The following is a 20,344-nucleotide window of genomic DNA, read 5'->3' as shown; positions in this document are numbered from 1 at the left end:
TTATTCAAAGGCAATACAACTTTACTGCATTTTTCATTCCATCCTTCAGCCTACAATTGTTTGATAAAGTCGGGATAATTTTTCAAAATTCCAGTATTAGAAAGTGCATAGAGTTCGTTGGGACATCATAACTAGCACGCACACATTTCCAATAGCCTAATTCGGCGGATAGCAAATTACTGCAAACAACTTGTTTACTATTTTGTTACAAAAGTTAACCAGCTATAACAAGAATAAATACAATAAAAATTTAAAATATCGTTTATTTCCATTGCCCATATCCTTTTACCTAAAAGACATGTTATATTAGATTACCTAATACCAATGAAAATCTGTCCAGTTCCATAGAATGTTATGTAATATAGAAAATACAGATGCAAATACTGACCTAATCAAAATCTGAGTGTTAGAGAATCTTTCAAGCAGGGCATCTAAAGAAAAAATTGGACGTATCAAACTTCTGTATGATAATTTTCTGGCTTGAACCACACTGAGAAATCAATCCCTTTTCCCTTCAAATTCTCTGTTGCTGGACCAATTTTCTCAAGGAGCTGCGCGTGTTAACAGAAATGAAATTAAGGAGCTTGACATTTCCTTTAGAGAGTTACATGTTCTAATTTTTAACAAAAATTTACGAGATTAAGAATAATTCCGTCCTCTACATACGTATAAAAAGTACTTAAAAAGAAAAAGGTTGACCTACTGGATTGGAGGTACTATGCATTATAGGGAAAGAAAAGCAGAACTGACAATTTAAATCAACTCCAACCATATTCAGATGAAAAACAGCTTGCAAGTTAATTCCATTTCTGCATAGACACTGACGACTGACCTTTGCATGGAGCAAACCATTGGATACCAAGACAGATCTATCAAATACTGAAAACTTTCCACCATCCATACATGAAACTTTCCCTCCAGCCTCTTCAACTATCTGCATGAAACATACACCACAGTGTTAAATAATGACTTGAATAAAGCTTGTTAACAGTTCGTAAACAAGAAGAAACCACTTAGAGAAACTTGAGAAGGACAATATTTGAGCTAAACTCAGTTTCATGAATAGATACCCGGGAGGTATTTCATTACTAAGACTTTACCAACATGTGATACTTCAAGTTTAAAAGATGACCACCATTCACTTCTTCGATTCAAACCAACTCACTGATCTTGAATAATTTGAATCCAATGAGATCATTCGGAAAATTAGAAATGAGACAAGTTTTGTTATAAATTGCTACAGAGGGTTCATTCTAACAAACAAAGGCATAGGACCTTCACTCCTTCTGCACATTGTCTGCGCTGCATTTATTTATAGTAAAATGGTTAGTTCTACTTATTTTTCATCTTTCTTGAGCCGAGGGTCTACCGCAAACAGCCTCTCTACCTCCACTAAGGTAGGGGTAAAGTCTGCGTACACACTACCCTCCCCAAACCCCACTTGTGGAATTACACTGGGTTCGTGTTATTGCTGTTGTTGGTTAGTTCTACTTATTCAAAAACAAAAATAACACAATGGTAAGTTCTGCTCTCTTTTTTCTTTTTTTTTGGGATAAGCGCACAGTATACTTCTCTCTTTAACCAACTAAATCTTTTTTCACAAATCTATAAAGAGAAGGAAAACATGTAGCAAAGAACACTTTTAACCCTTTTTTTCATTAAAAATAGAAATGAGAGAACCACAAGATATTATATTGAAAATACACTTAAATGATTGGACCTGTTAAGCATCAAAAACTGCCTACTCAGCCATCTAAATTTTTCTCCAAACACAAGTAGAAAGAGTGTCTGAAATATATCGATAATAATGAAATCAAGAATACCAGAACTCCTGCAGCCATGTCCCATGGCTTTAAGCGATATTCCCAATATGCTTCAGCAATCCCCAAAGCAACATGACACATGTCCACTGCAGCAGCACCAAGCCTTCTAACACCCTATACAGAACATGGCAGGAAGATAACTAAATTTTTTTTTGGGAGGGGGGGGGGGGGGGTGATTTTCAAGATTTTCAGAAAAAAGATAAAGGGATAAAGTTGCTACCCGGCTAACATCAGTAAAGTCCTTGAACAATTCCATATTGGTTGCCCATGGATCATCATGCTCATATCCAAATCCAGTCACCAGAAGAGATTGTTCCACCTAAACACCACCCCCTCCCCCCCAAAAAAAAGGAAGATTGACAGTAAGTGTACCTTTCATTTAGTGAGCTTTATAAATGTAACACTATAGTCAATTTAAAACTTCAAAGTCAAAAGAAGGTGCAAAACTAGCACAACTGTCAAATAGTAACAAATACATGTGCATGTAAAAGGGTCTAGACGCATAACAGGTCACACATAGCAGGTAAGTTCAACAAGCAAGAACTGTGTTTAACGGATGCTATGAAAGTTATCATCAAACTCTCATTTCAAATCATGGATCTGTGGAAAATGGAAAGTAAGCTGTTTTACACATTTGCATATTAAAATTCTCACCTTGTCAGTTCCACTGACATGAATCTTTTCACCATTAGCAAAGGCTCCTTTGCCTAGAAGAAGAAAATTGCATATGTCAGTAGTAGATCGTTGGAATTCGCAATTGAATAAGTGACTTGTTATAGATAAACTTATTTACCTGCAGCTGCAGAAAATATGCGAGTATTCCAACACATAGGGCCACCAACAAACTCAACCTATAAAGAAGCAGACAGTAACAGTATTATGTTCCGGGCGAGGAATTCAGATGTCATATCAGAACAAGAGATTTGGTGTCATTGATGGTCTTTCCACTTTATGGTTCTCAATTTCATTCTCACAATGTCTCTCCGGGATTCTGTATACTGCATAATAGCTGGCTACTATAAGATAAAAGCCACATGACCTTGGTTGGTCAGCTAATTCAACTCTTCACTAAATTTATAAACGTAGAGTTGCCTTGGATTAAATTATGTGATATTAAGTGCAACTAACACAAATCCTACACTATTATGGGTAGCTTCAGAAAGAAAATCTTACAGCAATATTAAAGCACGTTCTATTTCAACTATTCTAGAATTTGTACAGTTCACTGTAAATTCCTTCCCCTTTTTATCACTCAGTTCAGGTCCCTTACAGCTATGAATATAAGAATACTCATTTATTCTTTTTTACACAATTCGTCCAAGATAGTAAAAGAATATGACATATTCAATCTCTTAGCACTACATGATTTAAGTTGCTAGTCATCATTCAAGCTTTTGGTTCTCTTCTTGCACATTAGATCGGAATCAGCTATCGTAAGATTTTCATAGACCAAGCTCACTGGATAAGAGACAGTGCTCTTCCACTGAACAATGGTAAATAATCCAAAAGGCACATCAGAAACTATCCCAGCATATACCACAGTAGCTGCAGCTGGCTTCCCTCTAAAAAGAACACCCACAGAGACCGCAAAGCTAGGATAGCCATGCGCAAAGTTTGTTGTTCCATCTGCAAGATAAAGTTGCCAATTAATATTTGTTCCTTATTGGTTGAGTTGTCTTTAAGATAATATGTGGTGCCATTGTTTCCAGTGGAGTGAACTTTTGTTGAACTCACACATGCAATATATCTACTTGTATGTGATGAGATGATTGTACGATGATAATATTAAGTAATTTTCTCGCAAAATGTGGTAAGTTTTTGAAGCATATCGTGGATATCTCACTTGATATAAAATATTTTTGCATATTTAGGAAAAGAACCCTCGCCGTGAATTGTGCAGTGAACGTACCAGATTTTGACTAAACTGCAAGAAGTAATCTGGATTAATCTAGATCTCAAGTTAAGCCATGATTCTCGTAAAATTGCAGCCCTATGCTTCAAATGGCTCATTGGAATTCTTTGGCAAAGTTATGACCACTTTATTGAAGCTTTGCAAGTCTAAGATTATAATTCCAACTCCTCAAGTGCTAGACCATGTTTTTGGGTGTTTATGGTGTTCTCAACTTTTACAGGAATTCAAGATTATAAAATGAAAAAAAAGGGAACTTCCAAGACCATAAAAGGGTAACAAAAATCAGTTTTTCGAGGCAAGATCAGGCACAAGACAAGGAGCTTTTGAAGGGACTGGAGCACCTAATAGAGTTTCTTTCTTCCAATTCCACTTTGACATTGGACGTTTAAGAGATTCTTTACGATGTTCTAGACTCTTAGCAAAAAAAATTTACTTTCCAAGTTAGGTTGAATCTTATCATGTAGCTTGGAATAATATCTTTCTTGGCCTTTATTACTGATGATTGAGTTTGTTGTTCAATCTTGTATCTAATGCTAATTGATTGACAAATTAGTCTTTTTCATATTTTAAGGGGATTGGGAAAGATTCTTAATTTAGACCGAGGATTGAAATGCTTGTGATCTATACTAATCAAATAGATGAACTTGGTACGATTTGATTGCAGAATAGGGTTATACTTCAAAGGCACAGAAATTAGAATATCCTCCTTACCTTAATAACCATCAGAGTTAGTTAAGAAGGTTAGCTTCACTTGACATAGGAATGTACCCTGAATAATTATGAACTCCGACATAGCAACTCACATTCTAAGTAAGATCAAGAGGATAATAAAGGTCCAAAAGAAGCAATTACGTGAAGTCAGAAACACAAGCTTGCTACCACAAGATTTTCTTTTAGCTACCTAGTTATTTTATTTCCTTTTTTCTTAATCAGTATTCAGTACTTTCCTATTCATTCCATTGTTTACTAATTCCACCCATTTCCAATTCTCAATCAATATGAAGTAAATATCAACTCAACTTCATCATAAGTCTTCGTGGGATTATGCTCAATATTCATCCATACATTGGTTGAGAAATTACGTGCTTTTGCATGCTTAAATCTGCTTGTATAGTTGCCTGGTATTTAGGTTAATGAACTTGTGTATTTGTTAAACTAGAACTAGTTAAATGTGGAGGGGAGAACTAGTTAAATGTGACCTTTTCTAAATTAAACAACCTAGCAGTTACAAGTTAAACCACTTGGAACCTTGATAATCCACATCTACTTATGGGAACCTACACAAGCTGTCTAACCCTAATAGACAGTTCGGCTATATGCATTGCTACTTTCATTGCCGTGGAAGTTAGAGATGAGGACAAACCTAAAGGATCAATGCACCAAAGATAATCCGATGATGAATCCCCAATAATTCCTCCTTCCTCCCCAAGAATTAGATGATCCGGAAAATTCTTCCTCACTACTTCAAGGATAGCAACTTCACTACTTTTATCTGTGCTGCAATAAGTTTAAACAAACACATTAACCACTGCGACAGCATGATGAAAATTTCCGTGTAAAGAAATAAAATGAATATTACAACCTAAGAAGCAACTAAAAGTTAGCTCACATAAGATCATCAAATTGTTAAAGCATAAGGTCAACCAATAAAGTGAGGCCGTAAACACTCACTAACAGGGAAATATCATATTTTAGTGTTAATTCAAGCAATGGTCTTAAGAGAAGGGGTCACTGTATTTCCAGCAAGAAAGAAAAGGAGCAGTTAACCACGATCACATAATGTTGGAAAGGAAAGTCAGAGAATATTTAGGACGGTCTAATAAAGAACTAAATTATTTCAATGGAAACATAAAAAAATTAAAAGGAAAGAAAATATTCTTCGTGACAAAACTAGACATAGTGACAATGATAAAAGTAGATTCACTAATTACTGTGAATCATACAAGGCTCAGTGTTGTCACCAAAAACTAGGAAACAACACTGCAACAAGAATGGAAAATCTCTCAGATAAGCCTTTGACAGCGTTATAAATCAACCTGACACATCAGTGTAGAAGAAAAAGAAACAGAAGCAATATGTCAGTTCTGGTACAAACAAATAACCACCAGCAAAAGTAATACAAGGTCTTACTCGGTCACAAGGTCAGTGAGCCCTTTATAGGTAACATTCCGAGGCTTATTCACAGCATCCATTACAACCTAAAATGAAATTGAAATAATGAGAAACAAGTCATAGAGTAGGAGCCAGAAAGATTGTTTAAAGGCTAGATGCAGATGGGAGATAGAAGTAGTGAAAGAAGAAATTGCAGGATCCCTTGTTTTGTCTCCATAGAAAGAAAGGTAAAACATCAATATTGCATGACCATAGTCAGCAGTATAATCTCAATGCACAAGAAGAGAGGACAGAGGTATACCTCAGAGAGAACAAGCAATATGATTGCTGAGGCCAGAATAAAAGATAAGCAGAAAAGGGAGCACAAAGAAGGTAAAAGAAAATTGGAACAGAGATCCCTTTAGAAAATGGTGAGAGAAAGATCAATAATCAACCGGAAAGCTGCAAAGAACTAGAGGAAGTCTAAGGAGACCATAACGAGTACAAGACATGTTATTACGTAAAAACTTCTGATAACTGCTAATATATGGAAACATAACACATATGTATGTATTTCTGGACATATTTTTTTCCTTCTGATTGGTTACTAACTTACCAGTCATCTACCTCATCCTAGATCTCCAACCCCTCAAGCAGGTCTTTCCCTTTTCTTGGCAACCAAATTAGTGAAGGCAATAATAATACAAAGAGTGGTGAATGGTGAAAATATGACACACATTTCAATGTAGAGGAGTTGTATTTATCTTTTTCCAGCATCCTAACTCCTCAGAATAAAGCTTAATATCATGTTCTTAAGCATCCTATTTATCCTCTAGGTAACTAAGCTGCAAGAATTCAAAAGTGGCACCCAAGTAGCAGTGCATTTAACCCCATCCCAAAATATGAATATATCATCCAAAGTGCACTCAGCTTGTTGAGATCTCGATATTCGCGGTAACTGCCTCCTACCACCCAGGGGCGGAGCTAGGCGGAGAACCCCCTTGCCGAAAAATTATACTATGTATATAAGGTCAGAAAAATTATGTGTATATATATATATATATATATATATATATATATATATATATATATTTGATGTTGAATTCTCTTAGCTTATTATTTTTCTTATTTTTTGAATCCCCTTGGTGAAAATACTGCTTCCGCCACAGCTACGGCCAGAAGAATCATTTAAGCATTACATACACAACACAGGCGCGCTCGCACACACACATACACACAAAAAAAATAACCAATTCCTCGTCTCCAATAGCTCAACAGAACGAAGGGTCTCCTAATTAAATAAATTATCAAATGCACCAGCAAGAAAAAGACAGCACATTTTTAACTAGAATAACTCAAAAATCAAATCGTTAAGCAGAAATTTGCCAAGGATATAGAAATAAAACCATGAATTAAGAAGGGGGAAACCTGAGCACCAGTCTTGGCAGCAGCTTCAACTACTTGGAGTAGCTCATTAGAGGGGATACTTCCAGTTGAGTCGGCTCCAATCTTTGAGTACACATTCGATAAAGCAGCCTTTGTGCAAAATGCTCCACCGGTTTTGGCTCCAGTCGAACAAAACCCGTGATGAGAAAACGCTGAATTTGCGCTAAAACTCTTGGGGAATGCCAGTTTAGGGAGATTACAAGGAAGAAAAGTTGAAACTGTGGATGAAAGAAGACATCTTCCCATTTTCACAAAACGGGGCGAACTTTTCACACACACACACACAAGTAATTCGTGCTGACTGCTCCTGCCTTCCACAGAAGCGTTACTGCTTGAGTTTTCTTGGATTTTTGTACGAAGGCATCTGATTTTCCTAAAAATCAATTTTTTTAATTTCAAGAATATGAAAACTTTTATCTACGGCCCTTTGTTGCATGATATTTTTCTTTGGTCCCCTCTATTATGAAAATTGGCACATAATATCTTTTTTGAGAAAAAAATTCCAAGTGGTCCTTAATGTATATCGATATGACTATTTTGGTCCTTAATATATAATATTGAAAACAAATAGTCCTTGATATTACTCGCTTAAAAAGGTTCAACCCTTTTACTAAGAATTAGAGTATTTGTGTTCAACGTTGACCACAATAGTCCATCCCCTGTACATTTAAGAATCATTTTGGTTTTTTTTTCCCTTACAATTATAGAATAATGTATTATGTTCTGATAATTTTTGTTATATTCTCGCTACTTTCATCAACAATTTTTTTTATATATAAAGCCATATATATAGCGCTTCTTGACTAATAAATTCATCTTTAATTTGACACGTTACCCTAATTATATTATTTGGGTTTAATAATTAATTGTTTAAACATATATAGATAACACTACATCACAGGCACTAACTATTAAAGAAAGAGTTAATAATCAGCTAGTCAACACTTTCCGGAAATAATTACTATTTACTACTAATTTATAGCCTAATCTTTTTCAGTTGTCTTCGTTTTTCTTTTCTTAATTATGTTAAATAGAAGGAAATTAAAGTTTGTCATTAACTTAGACAAAAACTGAGAGCTAAAGTTTTCAAATAACGGAAGTCCTCTTAATAAACAGTAAGCATTGCAAAATTTGATCAAACTTTGATAGCCATTTGGATCTTTACTGTTAATTAGAGAAATTCACATATATGGAAAAAGGTCAAAGGCGTGTAATGAAGACAAATTTCGTGTTTGTCCATGGTTTAGGACACGGAGCATGGTGTTGGTACAAGGTAATAACAACGTTGATATCCTTAGGTTACAAGGCCACTGCTCTTGACTTGGCTGCCTCCGGCGTCTATACTATAAGGAATCGGAACAAGTCAAGTCTCTCTCCGACTATGTTGAGCCGTTGATGCACGTCGTCGAGCTTCTTCCGTCGGACGATCGCCTGTTCTAGTCGGCCATGGCATGGGTGGACGACTTGCCATGGAAATGTTCCCAAAGAAAATTGCTGCTGCTGTTTTTGTTGCTGCTTATATGCCTGGCCCTGATTTCCCTTTCTCACATATCACTCAACAAGTACATATATTCTCGACTTTCTTACTTTATTCTACTCGATAAATTTAGTAAATCGTTTTATATATAAGGTTGCTCTGAACTAGTTGCTGCTTGACTTTCTATGTCGGTTGCGTTAAACTTTGTTTTAGTTCTTAAGTACAAATGTTTCAACAATCCCACGTTGACTCATGCCTAGCTTGATGAAACCATCGAAACAAGATTGTTTTAAGTTGAGTTTAAACTGTAGTATAATTTAATACATATAATCATAGACTAAGCCAGACACAAAGAAGTTCAAGATGGTAAACGTTTATTGAGAATTAAATTTTGGAAAAAAATTATCTTCTTCTGATTTTATTTTTCCTAAATGTTTTCCTTTTATTGCTCAATTTGCAGTCAAATCAAGGGTCAGATTTTCTCAAGGACAACAAATACAAATATGATAATGGTACTGATAAGCCCCCAACCGCTGTATACTTCGGCTCTAATTTTCTGTCATCAAAGATGTACCAATACTCGAGAGCTGAGGTTAGTGCACTTTACACATTTATAGTTTATCATAATTCTTCGAATTATCATCTAATACTTTTAGAAAAACAATCTATGTGCCATATAAATATGTTTTATGCAGGTCAAAATAAAAATACTTTTAGAATAAAAATAATATTATCATTATACTTGTTGTTGGTGTTGTGTTGCCGCTATTCTTGTCACATAAAAAGATTTAACTAAACAAATATAAATTTATTCTTTCTAACAATTTAAACTTGTAAATGAGAAATGACTGCAAATTATAACATGACATATTTAAAGATGTCACTAATTTAATTTTATCGTCACCCTGTCATCAGTTCACATGGTTGGTCCGTTCAAAGAATTAGGACAACACATGAGGAAGTTTATTAAAAATATAATCAAATGTAAATAAACGTATAAAATTTTAGATGACAGGGCCATATAATTCAACAAATATTATCATCATGTCATTACTCTCTAGTACGTTGGACGAGTCAATAGAAGTAAATAAATCATATTATAAAAGAATGCATTTAATAATTAATTATCAGCAGTTGCATTCTTCTCTATTGGAACAGGATATGATCCTTGCTTCGTTGTTGATGCGACACACTCCAATGTTCCATGATCCTGAAGTGTTAAAAGAAGTAGAACTCACTAAAGAAAAGTATGGTTCGATTCCAAGAGTCTACATTATGTGCAGTCAAGATCTGTCAATGAAGGCAGATGTTCAACGATGGATGATTGATAAAAATCCACCCCAATATGTCTAGGTTCATATCATATGGTCATGTTCTCTAAAACTCAAGAATTCTGCTCTCGTTTGATGGAAATTGCTGAAAAATACCATTGAAATTGTATGAACAAGATTTGTATAGGAGTTTAGCTTTGGCAATTTTAAATACTTTTTTGAGTTGCTACGCAAAGACTTTCGACTTTATTTGATTAGCTTTGACAATTTTAAATACTTTTGAGTTGTTACGCAAAGACTTTCGACTTTATTTGATTTTACATTGTCTACCGTATGAGTGTATGTATTATTCACCTTCTTTTTTTTCTTTTTTTTTTCTTTTTTTGTATTTACATTTTCTACTATGTGAGCCTAGTATTGTTCATGTGTATCTTTCCTATTGTTGTTTCATTCCTAAATTAGAATATATTAGATTGCAAGAACGTATGTTATATATATCATATATTTAATTCATGAATTTTCAACTAGAATAATTGTGTCATTTCTCATTGTTCGTAACAATATTACATGTAAACCAAAATGTGCGTTCACAAACTTAACTTTCTTACTTTCATCTCAGTTCATTATGTTACTTTCACTTAATTCCTTTTGGTTTCTATTTTAACTAATTGATATATATAGTTGATTTGACTTTTTCAGGTAAAAATCAAATTTGAGTTAACTGAACTGTGAACACTCCTTTTTAAATAGATACTAACATATTTATAGACGAATAATTACACATAAATTGATCCAAACTCCAAAATTGAGATTGTGCAATCTTAAGAATTCACTCATACAACCAGATCAACCATTTTAACTTTTAAATGTTATAACTCCTATTGCATCCTGCATGCCGTGCTTATCTAGCATTGGTTGTTCTATATATAGTTCCATTTAAATTCACACTCTAAGGGTTGAATATAAGAAAATGAAATTGAATGCTATTTTCTTTAACGAAAGAAAAAAAAATGAGGACCGTTACTAGCTGACCTATTACAGATATGATACACGTCACCTTCTCGTCAGAAAAAGAATAAGAATAATGGTCAAACGTGAAAAGTATGTGAAGAAAGTAAGAAATCTGATATCAATATTAAAATTTTCACAGAAATCTGATATCAATATTAAAATTTTCATGTTTTTGAATTTTATTCTTTCTTTCAGATTCTTTTTTGCTTAAGTTTACGAGCCTAATAGCAAAAGAAGAAGAAAATCATTGCCTAACAGGTTTACATAATCTAAAACATGTAAGATGTGAGTCGTTTTTGAAAGAAAATTCCAATATTGTTCCCTTAACCTTATTAATACATCTAACTACTTACCATGTTTCAGAATATGCAAATATTGTTACCATCTTATCATGCATCTTACCCTTTATATTTCATTTGCATTTCTTCAGTTCTTCCTCACTAAATCATCAAAACAAAGAAAAAATTTCTTGTTCTAAAAAACACTTCTGTTTTATCTCCCAAGAAATTAAAGTCACTGATAAGCATAATGGCTGATGAAACCAATAACTACAACACAACCAGCCAAGGGCCGATAGTAGTTTACCGCTGCGATAATTGCCGTAAACTCTTCTCGTCAAGCCAGGCCTTAGCGGGACACCAACACCTCCATAAGGTTCAAGGGACTTGGGTAAAAAGTCACCACCACAAGTTTCTCTTGCCACCTCATTATCTCCCCGACCTTAACCGTTTCATTGCTCGTAACAACAAGTCTATCACCGTACGCAACCGTGGTCGGGGCAAGCCGCGAACGTTCTTTGAACCGCAGCCGATGGTGCAGGAGCCTCTTGCTGTTGCACCTGCACCTGCAGTCGCCACTCCTTTGCTTGCTCAGGCCCTCGTGCCGGCCCCGACCCCTGTCGTCCCCCATCGTGGTAGGCCAGTTATTCAACCGCAGCCGACGGTGCAGGTGCCTCTTGCTGCACCTGTACCTGCGCCTGCCACTTCTTTGCTTGATCAGGCCCCAGCTCTACCTCTTGCTGCTGCGCCTGCACCTGCCACTCCATTGCTTGCTCAGGTCCCGGCCCCGGCCTTGCAGCTTGCTGTTGCACCTGCACCCTCCACTCCTTTGCTTGCTCAGGCCTCGGCCCCCGCCCTGCTTCTTGCTGCTGCACCTGCGCCCGCCACTCCTTTGCTTGCTCAGGCCCCTGTCGCCCGTTGTCGTGGCAGGCCACGGTCAATTATTCGACCGCAGCCAATGGCGGAGGCACCTCTTGCTGCTGCACCTACACCCGCCACTCCTTTGCTCGTTCAGGCCCCAGCCCCGGCCCCTGTCGCCCGCCCTCGTGGCAGGCCACGGTCAATTATTCGATCACAGCCGATGGTGCAAGTGCCTCTTGCTGCTGCACCTGCACCTGCGACTCCTTTGCTTGTTCAGGGCCCGGACCCTATTGCCCGCCTTGAAAATCAACTGGCTTTATTTCAGAATCGTTTGAATTATTTTAAAGGTGTGGCTGCTAGGCGTGAAGAATCAACACATTCATCCACTGGGAGTACCAATACTATTACTGTTGATAAGACTAATGGGAAGAAGAAGGTTGAAGAGAAGGTTGAGGAGCTTGACTTAGAGCTTAGGCTTTAGGTTTTGAGGGCCCATGTCATGGTTGGAGGCTTTGCTGTTTCGTTGTTGTTGTCTTATCTTTGTTGACATTTTGCTTTGGTTTAGGGTTTATGTTTTGAGTCCTTTTGTTGTTTTAGTATTGCTTCTGTTGTCCTTTTTATTTTCTTTTTGTGTCGAATGTTATGGGTGGTGTTAACAATCTATGGAAAACATGTCAAGTTTTTTATTTTATCTTGCAGTCTGTATCAAGTACTTTAATTTGTCAAAAATGTTGATCCACTAATTACTAGCTACTCTTACTATCGTTCTTCCTCGTTTAGTTTTTTTTTTTTTTTTTTTTAGTTTTATATTGGGGACAAAAGAGTAATGTGTTACTTGCTCTTTTTAGCGAGTTGACTGAATTTTGAATTAGATTTCATTAGTTTGGCACTGAGAAGGCTAGCGAAAGGAGGAGGAGGAGGGAAGAAAGTTGGCTGGGAATCCATATTTTACAACAATCTAATTAGGGGTGTACAAAGTAAACCAATAAATTTTACCAACCCGATAATTCGAGTCAAACTGAGAAAAAAAATCTAACTATGGTTTGGTGTTGGAAAAAAAAATCCGACCATAATTGGTTTGGTTTGGTTTTAACTAAAGAAAATCAAACTGAAACCAAACCAACCCGACATTACATATATAGAATTTTAGAATTTAAATATATAAATATACTTATTGTGATGTAATTTATAAATATTTCTTAAATTTTTTCATAATTTTATCTTTTAAGGTATTATTTCAATGTTGGACTTAGAACTTTTGAATGTTCCAATAAGTTTTATAGCCATTAATATTAGTAACTTAAATAATGTTAACAAAAGCCCAAACCAAAATCAAATCAATATTAATGCTAACAAAAAACATTCAATTCAATACTACGAACGGCAATGTATTGAATATTTTGTTTTACAATAATTCAGATAAAAATGCATAACCTATTTTTATTTTTTCTTTAGCGTTTAGTCATGTAATTAATACTCCCTAATTAGTCTACTTATTTTAGCATGACTTAGTACTTTTAGATTATGTCTATTTTTATTATGGCTTTTTAATTAGTAATATTTATATTACATACTTTTATTGTCTTTGTTGTTGAATATTTTAGGATAACGCCATGACACATCTCATATTTTGTACGGAATATTATTTTCTTGAAAAATACCTTATATAGTTGTATCTTACTAGGGTTAAAGAAATATTTTAAGCACAAGTTATATGTTTTATTCTAAGAAAATTTTACGGGAAAAAAATCCGAAAACCCCGAATAACCCAAAAACCCAAGAAAAACCGAGATTGAAAAACCCGAGTTTTATTGGTTTGGTCTTTAGATTTAATAACTCGACACAATTAGTTTGGTTTGATAATTGCAAAATCAGAACCAACCCGACCTATATACACCCCTAAATCTAATAATCAACCTATAAGATAAAAAAAGACAATAAGATCGATGAAAACATTACATAGCATCATTACTCGTATCAACGATTAACATCTAAATAGCCAGCTTCTGAAGCTAAATTACATATAGACACCAAAACAAATTTCTAAATCTATGTCAACCAGTTATTCAATAATGTCTCAACCCCAAACTATTGCGATGACTATATATAGAGGATATATAACAAATTGTATCAATATCTTATTAAAAACATGTAGTGGCCAATTAATCAGTCAAGCGCGCAAATCACATTATTCATAAATGCAACTTCACTCGTTCAAATTTAAACGCCGTAAGGTGGCATCCCAAAATTAAATATCTTAGATCTTTAAATACTAATATATGCAAGCTCTTCATTCATTTTGACATTGATATTACGTCATCTTCCTTAACATATTGAGCTTTTGGATGGTAAAATGTATGATTATATGTTATATGCTAAATAGTTAGAAGGGGTAGTATGGATATTTCACACTAAAGCAGTTATAAACGGTTAGGGAGGTCAGTGGTGGTTAGTCTGTTAGAATCTGTTAGTGAAGCTCACCGGTAGAAGATGAGCTATAAATACATATAGATTGTAAAAGGCTGGTTATGTTGAATCAATAAACTTCTCTCTTTTCTTCTTAGTCTCAATTATCTACAAGCATTGAAGTGTATTGTTCAGAGATTATTCTTCTTCCTAATCTCTTAGATTCACTTCCAATTTCAACCTCCATGGTTAAAATACGCAACATTGGTATCAGAGCTAGCGAACCTTGGCCATAAACCATGCCGGAAACAACCAGAAACACTGAATTACGACGAGATGTAGACGAAGTTAGGGAGCAGGTCCGGGTACTGGGTGAACGCCATGACGATATGATTCAGCTCCGGCGACCTCAACAACACCAGTCGCACCAGCTCCAGTCGATAGTGGTGGATTACATACAATAGGCAACGGGTTTAATGAAGGTAATAGATATGCTCGTATTAAATTCCCAAAATTTAATGGGGAGGATTTAAAAGGGTGGGTGTATAGGTGTGAATAATTCTTTGAGTATGACAATACCTCTGGAGAACAGAAGGTTAGGCTTGCTTCTATCAATTTAGAAGGATGGGCTTTAAGTGACATCAATTGATGATGAAATCTAGAGTAGGAAAGGGGTTACCTAATTGGGGAGATTATATGAGATATTTGTATTTGAGATTTGGGCATAATTTGTATGAGGATTCCCTGTCTAAATTACTGGGATTAAAGAAAACTGGTGGGGTTCAAGAATTTTTAGATCAATTTGATGGACTGCTTAATCAAGTAGAGTTGTCGGAGGAGTATTCCATCAGTTGTTTCTTGAAAGGATTAAAACCAGAAATTGAAGTTTAGGTGAGGATGTTAGCCCCAAGAACATTGATGAAGGCCTATAGTTTGGCTAAACTAGCTGAACATTCTCTGTAACTACAGAGAAACCAGAATCATATGACCATGAGAGCTTCTAAACCTATACTCCCAACTCCTAACACTTCTTGGAACCTAGGTTCGAGAAGCTACTCTCAGGACCAATACTCTGGTAATGGGAAGGGGACAGAGTTAAGCAAACCTCCTAATGCGTATGGACGACCAGCAGTGAAGTCATCAAGGAGGCTTACAAGTGCAGAAATGGATGAGAAAAAGGCAAAGGGGCTATGCTTTTGGTGTGATAAAAAATACACACATGGCCATGTGTGCAAGAAACAAAAAGCAATTGTTCATTATAGAGGTAGGGGAAGGTGGTGATGAAGGGGGGGTTGATGAGTATGTGGTGGAAGAGGAAGCTTGTGAGGATTCAAACCTTAGTCCTCAAATATCAATTCATGCTCTTGAAGGAACTGTAGACTACAGAACTATCAGAGTGAAAGGAGGGATAAGAGGAAAAATAGTCCATGTGTTGATAGATTCTGGTTCAACATATAATTTCATGGACATTGACATTGCAAAGAAACTCGGATGCAAACTGGACACTATTCCTACCTTCTCAGTGTCAATAGCCAATGAAAGTAAGGTGCACAGCTCTTTCATGAGTAAAGGAGTAGCATGGAGGATGCAAGGGGTGTTATTCAAGGCTGACATGTTAGTCATGCCACTAGGAGGTGCTGATGTGGTATTGGGCATTCAATGACTCATTACTCTAGGGGATATCAAGTGGAATTTTAGACAACTGAAGATGGAATTTCAAATAGGAGGCAAAAAGGTTTCATTGAGAGGCAGTCGACCAGGCACATCCAAAGTAATTGGAGATCATCAAATGGAGAAGCTACTGAATAAGATTGGAAGCTTGAGCATGATGCTAGTAGCAGATGTACAACCAGTTGATAGAGGAGTAGAATGCTTCAGCTCTAACCAAGTGAAAGAAGTACCTGGGGAATTATAGACATTGTTGGACCAGTATTCAGGGTTGTTTGCAACCCCTAAGAGCTTACCTCCTCATAGAGATCATGACCATAAGATCATTTTGAAGGAGGAACACCACTAGTGAATGTGAGACCTTACAGATATCCAGCAAATCAAAAGGATGAGATTGAAAGAATGATTCAAGAAATGCTAGATGCAGGGGTTGTTCGACCAAGTGTAAGTCTCTATTCTTCCCCTATAGTCATAGTTTAAAAAATGGTACTTGGAGGCTATGCATAGACTATAGACAACTAAATAATCATACAGTAAAAGATAAATTTCCTATACTTGTGACTGAAGAGCTACTAGATGAATTGGTAGGGGCTAAATATTTTTCAAAATTGGACCTAAGATCTGGTTACCATCAAATTAGGATGCATGAGAAAGATATAGAAAAGACTGCAGTTAGATCCCATCATGGTCACTACGAATTTGTGGTCATGCCATTTGGACTGACCAATGCCCCGTCCATATTTCAGAGTTTAATAAACAAAGTCTTCCAACCATACTTAAGAAAGTTTATTTTGGTATTCTTTGATGATATACTAGTATACAGTTCCTCATGGTCAGACCACTTGATACATTTACAGAAAGCTTTTGATGTGTTGAAGGAAAACTCTTTATTTGTTAAGATGAGTAAATGCCAATTTGGTCAATCTGAGGTAGAATACTTAGGTCATATCATCACAAAAGATGGGGTAACAGCTGAACCAGGGAAGATTAAAGTCATGGTAGAATGGCCAGCACCAAAAATAGTGAAAGAATTAAGGGGATTCTTGGGATTGACAGGGTACTATAGAATATTTATTAAAGGGTATGGAGTGTTGGCAAGGCCCTTGACTGCATTGTTAAGGAAGGATATATTTGAATGGAATGATAAGGCAAATACAGATTTGGAACAACTCAAAGTAGCAATGAGTACAACTCCTGTTCTTGCACTTCCTGATTTTTTCTTGGAATTTGTTATTGAGACTGATGTTTGTGGGGTGAATATTAGAGTTGTTTTGATGCAGGGAGGCCACCCCTTAGCATATATGAGTAAGAGGCCTTACCTTATTGGTAGGCATTTTACAATCAAGACAGACCATCAGAGCTTGAAATACCTAATAGAGCAGAGAATCTCTACTCCCAGTCAGCAGAAATGGCTGGCTAAATTAATGGGATATGACTATACAATCACCTACAAAAAGGGTCAAGACAACTTAGTAGCTGATGCTCTATCTAGAATACCCAAGGTTGATGACAAGTTTGATGCAGAACTGTTGACATTCTCTTCTGTATCCTTAGACCTTATAGAGCAGATCAAAGGTTCTTATGCAACTGATCCTCATCTACAGCAGCTTCTTCAGTAGCTCCAGCAGGACCCTTTAGCTAAGCCCATATATATGCTAAAGGATTGTGTGTTATACAGGAAAATGAAGATAGTTGTTGGCCCTTACAAAGATCTAAGGAAGCAGATTTTACAATTCCTACATGATAGGGCTACAGGAGGTCACTTAGGTATGATTGCTACACTGCAAAGGGTAAGCTAGTTGTATTACTAGAGAAAGATGAAAACATACATTTTTTAATATATCAAAAGTTGTGAAGTATGACAAAAGTGTAAGGCGGAGAGTGTAAAGAGCCTAGGACTAATGCAGCCTTTGCCTATTCCAGATAAGGTATGGCAGGATATTAGCATTGATTTCATTGAAGGACTACCACAATCACAGTAAATCTGTGATAATGGTAGTAATAAATAGGCTGAGCAAATATGCTCACTTCATAAGCCTGGAACATCCCTATACTGCCCTCAGTTGCCCAAGCTTTTCTAGATCACATTTACAAACTTCATGGCATGCCCCAAACTATAGTGAGTGACAGGGATGTTGTGTTCTTGAGCAAGTTTTGGCAGTCTCTTTTTGATTTCCAAGGGGTCCAATTACATCATTCCACAGCCTATCACCCATAGTCATATGGTCAAACTGAAGCTGTCAACAAGTGTTTGGAGGGTTACCTTAGATGTATGTGTACATATAGGCCCAAATATTGGGCTCATTGGCTGCCTTTAGCAGAATGGTGGTATAACACAACATATCACTCTGCCACTAAGTTGACTCCTTTTGAGGTACTCTATGGTCAAAAACCTCCCCTACACATGCCTTATATTCCATATAGTTCCATGGTGGGTGAAGTTGATAGAAGCTTACAAGCTAGAGAAGCAACAATCAGGCTACTGAAGCACCATCTTGCACTAGCTCAATCTAGAATAAAGGCTTTGGCAAATAAGAAGAGATCATTCAGGGAATTTGCAGTGGGAGACGTGGTTTTTATAAGGCTGCAACCTTACAGATAAATGTCCCTAAAAGGTCACTCCTACCACAAGCTCAGCCCAAATATTTTGGTCCTTTTCAAGGGCTCAAGAAGATTGGCTCTGTTGCATACCAGCTCCAGCTCCCACCTCATGCTAAAATACATTCCACATTCCATGTTTTCAGTTAAAAAATATGTTGGTTCCCACCCAGTGGTATCTGATTTACCAGTTTCACTTTCTTCTTATAGTCATATTGTTTTGGATCCTGAAAGGATACTTGAAACCAGATTGGTTACCAAGCACAACAGACAATGTCAACAATATTTGGTGAAATGGTTCAACTGCCCTTCTGAGGATAGCATTTGGATGGATGCTACTACTTTCAAACATCATTTTCCTCACTTTGTCCTTGAGGACAAGGACTCTTAACCGGGGGGAGGGGTAGTTGTTATATGCTAAATAGTTAGAATAGGTAGTATGGACATTTCACACTAAAGCAGTTATACGGTTAGAGAGGTCAGTGGTGGTTAGTCCGTCAGAATCTGTTAGTGAAGCTCAATAGTAGAAGATGAGCTATAAATACATATAGATTGTAAAAGGCTTGTTATGTTGAATCAATAAACTTCTCTCTTCTTCTTAGTCTCAATTATCTACAAGCATTGGAATGTTTTGTTCAGAGATTATTCTTCTTCATAATCTCTTAGATTCACTTTCAATTTCAACCTCCATTGTTAAAATACGCAACATTATATAGGGGTTCGCCTAGCTCTCGTTACGGCTGAATCTCGTTCAAAAATTTAAAGAATAAAAAGCAAAAGTTCTCTAAATAGAACTTGATAAGGTTGAAAGAAATTAATAAGATTTAGTAAATCCAATCTAATCATATCAGGTTATTAATTAATTTTTTGAAATCAATGATATAAGATGTGAATTTATCAACTCAAGATTAGGATGGTTCAAATCGAATTGAAAAATCACACAAAATCGAAAAGTCATACCAGACCAATTAAAAAATCCAATTAAATTTGGTTTGGTATTGAGTAGAAAAAAATCGAACTAAAACGATATATAAATATATAATTTTTATATACACTTTTTAGACTTTATATGTAATTTTCTTGAAAAAAATATCTCGAAATATTTGTGATTCTCTCATGGAATATAATATTTAATAGAACTATATCAAGTGTTATTGAAATACGTCAATCTCTTTGTGCTTCCATATTCACAGGTCGAGATCTATTAAACTTTTATATCTTTTCAGATTTGAAATGGTCTTACATCGATAATTTTAAAATTAAATAGAACACATCATTATTTAGGTTTTATATGGATTTTTGTATTTCATTATTAAACTTGGTTAACTTTGAAAGCGTAAATCACCAAAAAACTATTGTTAGACGATTAAGAAAATAACTATCATATGTTACTAAAAAAAGTTCCATAAGAATATTTTAATATATCATATGTTTAGTTTTTTTTAAATTTTTACTAAATATATATTTACTTATCAAAATTTTATCTATAGCTTTAACAACGT

The 20,344-nt window shown here is 35.8% G+C and overlaps 3 protein-coding genes across 4 annotated transcripts; 2 read left to right on the top strand and 1 right to left on the bottom strand.

The window, feature by feature from the left end:
- Window positions 1-240: 240 nt before the first annotated feature.
- Window positions 241-7,655, bottom strand: LOC107821508 (phosphatase IMPL1, chloroplastic-like). 2 transcript variants are annotated; one of them, XR_012707981.1, is made up of 11 exons: window positions 7,255-7,654; window positions 5,866-5,933; window positions 5,099-5,232; window positions 3,361-3,449; window positions 2,617-2,674; window positions 2,478-2,530; window positions 2,044-2,142; window positions 1,824-1,937; window positions 833-934; window positions 389-551; window positions 241-289 (listed from the first exon to the last, which is right to left on the bottom strand). XR_012707981.1 is itself a non-coding variant. In XM_016647943.2 (10 exons), exons 1-10 carry the CDS (start codon window positions 7,516-7,518, stop codon window positions 453-455), a joined length of 1,080 nt encoding a protein of 359 aa, XP_016503429.1. In that variant the 5' UTR covers window positions 7,519-7,655; the 3' UTR covers window positions 241-452. The 2 variants fall into 2 exon arrangements, 1 of the variants encoding a protein (XP_016503429.1); XM_016647943.2 differs by having other exon boundaries at window positions 241-551; window positions 7,255-7,655.
- Window positions 7,656-8,483: 828 nt separating this feature from the next.
- LOC107821507 (methyl jasmonate esterase 1-like) lies at window positions 8,484-10,204 on the top strand. Its single transcript, XM_016647942.2, has 3 exons — window positions 8,484-8,834; window positions 9,210-9,341; window positions 9,908-10,204. The coding sequence occupies exons 1-3, from the start codon at window positions 8,724-8,726 to the stop codon at window positions 10,100-10,102; spliced, it is 438 nt and encodes a 145-aa protein (XP_016503428.1). The 5' UTR covers window positions 8,484-8,723; the 3' UTR covers window positions 10,103-10,204.
- Window positions 10,205-17,926: 7,722 nt separating this feature from the next.
- On the top strand, window positions 17,927-18,846 carry LOC142177568 (uncharacterized). The gene is made up of 3 exons (XM_075246717.1): window positions 17,927-18,034; window positions 18,113-18,222; window positions 18,531-18,846. The coding sequence occupies exons 1-3, from the start codon at window positions 17,927-17,929 to the stop codon at window positions 18,844-18,846; spliced, it is 534 nt and encodes a 177-aa protein (XP_075102818.1).
- Window positions 18,847-20,344: the final 1,498 nt, after the last annotated feature.

The sequence above is a fragment of the Nicotiana tabacum genome, chromosome 3, assembly GCF_000715075.1.
Source record: "Nicotiana tabacum cultivar K326 chromosome 3, ASM71507v2, whole genome shotgun sequence".
Lineage (NCBI taxonomy): Eukaryota > Viridiplantae > Streptophyta > Magnoliopsida > Solanales > Solanaceae > Nicotiana > Nicotiana tabacum.
Note: the sequence above shows the minus strand (reverse complement) of the source record. Positions and strands in the feature narration are given on the sequence as shown.

Excerpts from the sequence above, each read along its gene's own strand:
- LOC142177568 (XM_075246717.1), top strand. The coding sequence starts at position 17,927 with ATGAAGATAGTTGTTGGCCCTTACAAAGATCTAAGGAAGCAGATTTTA. Across the intron at positions 18,035-18,112 it reads TGATTGCTACACTGCAAAGG|TGTAAGGCGGAGAGTGTAAA; the intron begins GTAAGCTAGTTG and ends GTATGACAAAAG. Across the intron at positions 18,223-18,530 it reads GAAGGACTACCACAATCACA|GCCCAAATATTGGGCTCATT; the intron begins GTAAATCTGTGA and ends GTGTACATATAG.
- LOC107821507 (XM_016647942.2), top strand. The coding sequence starts at position 8,724 with ATGGGTGGACGACTTGCCATGGAAATGTTCCCAAAGAAAATTGCTGCT. Across the intron at positions 8,835-9,209 it reads TCTCACATATCACTCAACAA|TCAAATCAAGGGTCAGATTT; the intron begins GTACATATATTC and ends CTCAATTTGCAG. Across the intron at positions 9,342-9,907 it reads ACCAATACTCGAGAGCTGAG|GATATGATCCTTGCTTCGTT; the intron begins GTTAGTGCACTT and ends CTATTGGAACAG.
- LOC107821508 (XM_016647943.2), bottom strand. The coding sequence starts at position 7,518 with ATGGGAAGATGTCTTCTTTCATCCACAGTTTCAACTTTTCTTCCTTGT. Across the intron at positions 5,233-5,865 it reads CTCACTGACCTTGTGACCGA|CACAGATAAAAGTAGTGAAG; the intron begins GTAAGACCTTGT and ends AACTTATTGCAG. Across the intron at positions 1,938-2,043 it reads ACTTTACTGATGTTAGCCGG|GGTGTTAGAAGGCTTGGTGC; the intron begins GTAGCAACTTTA and ends TGTTCTGTATAG.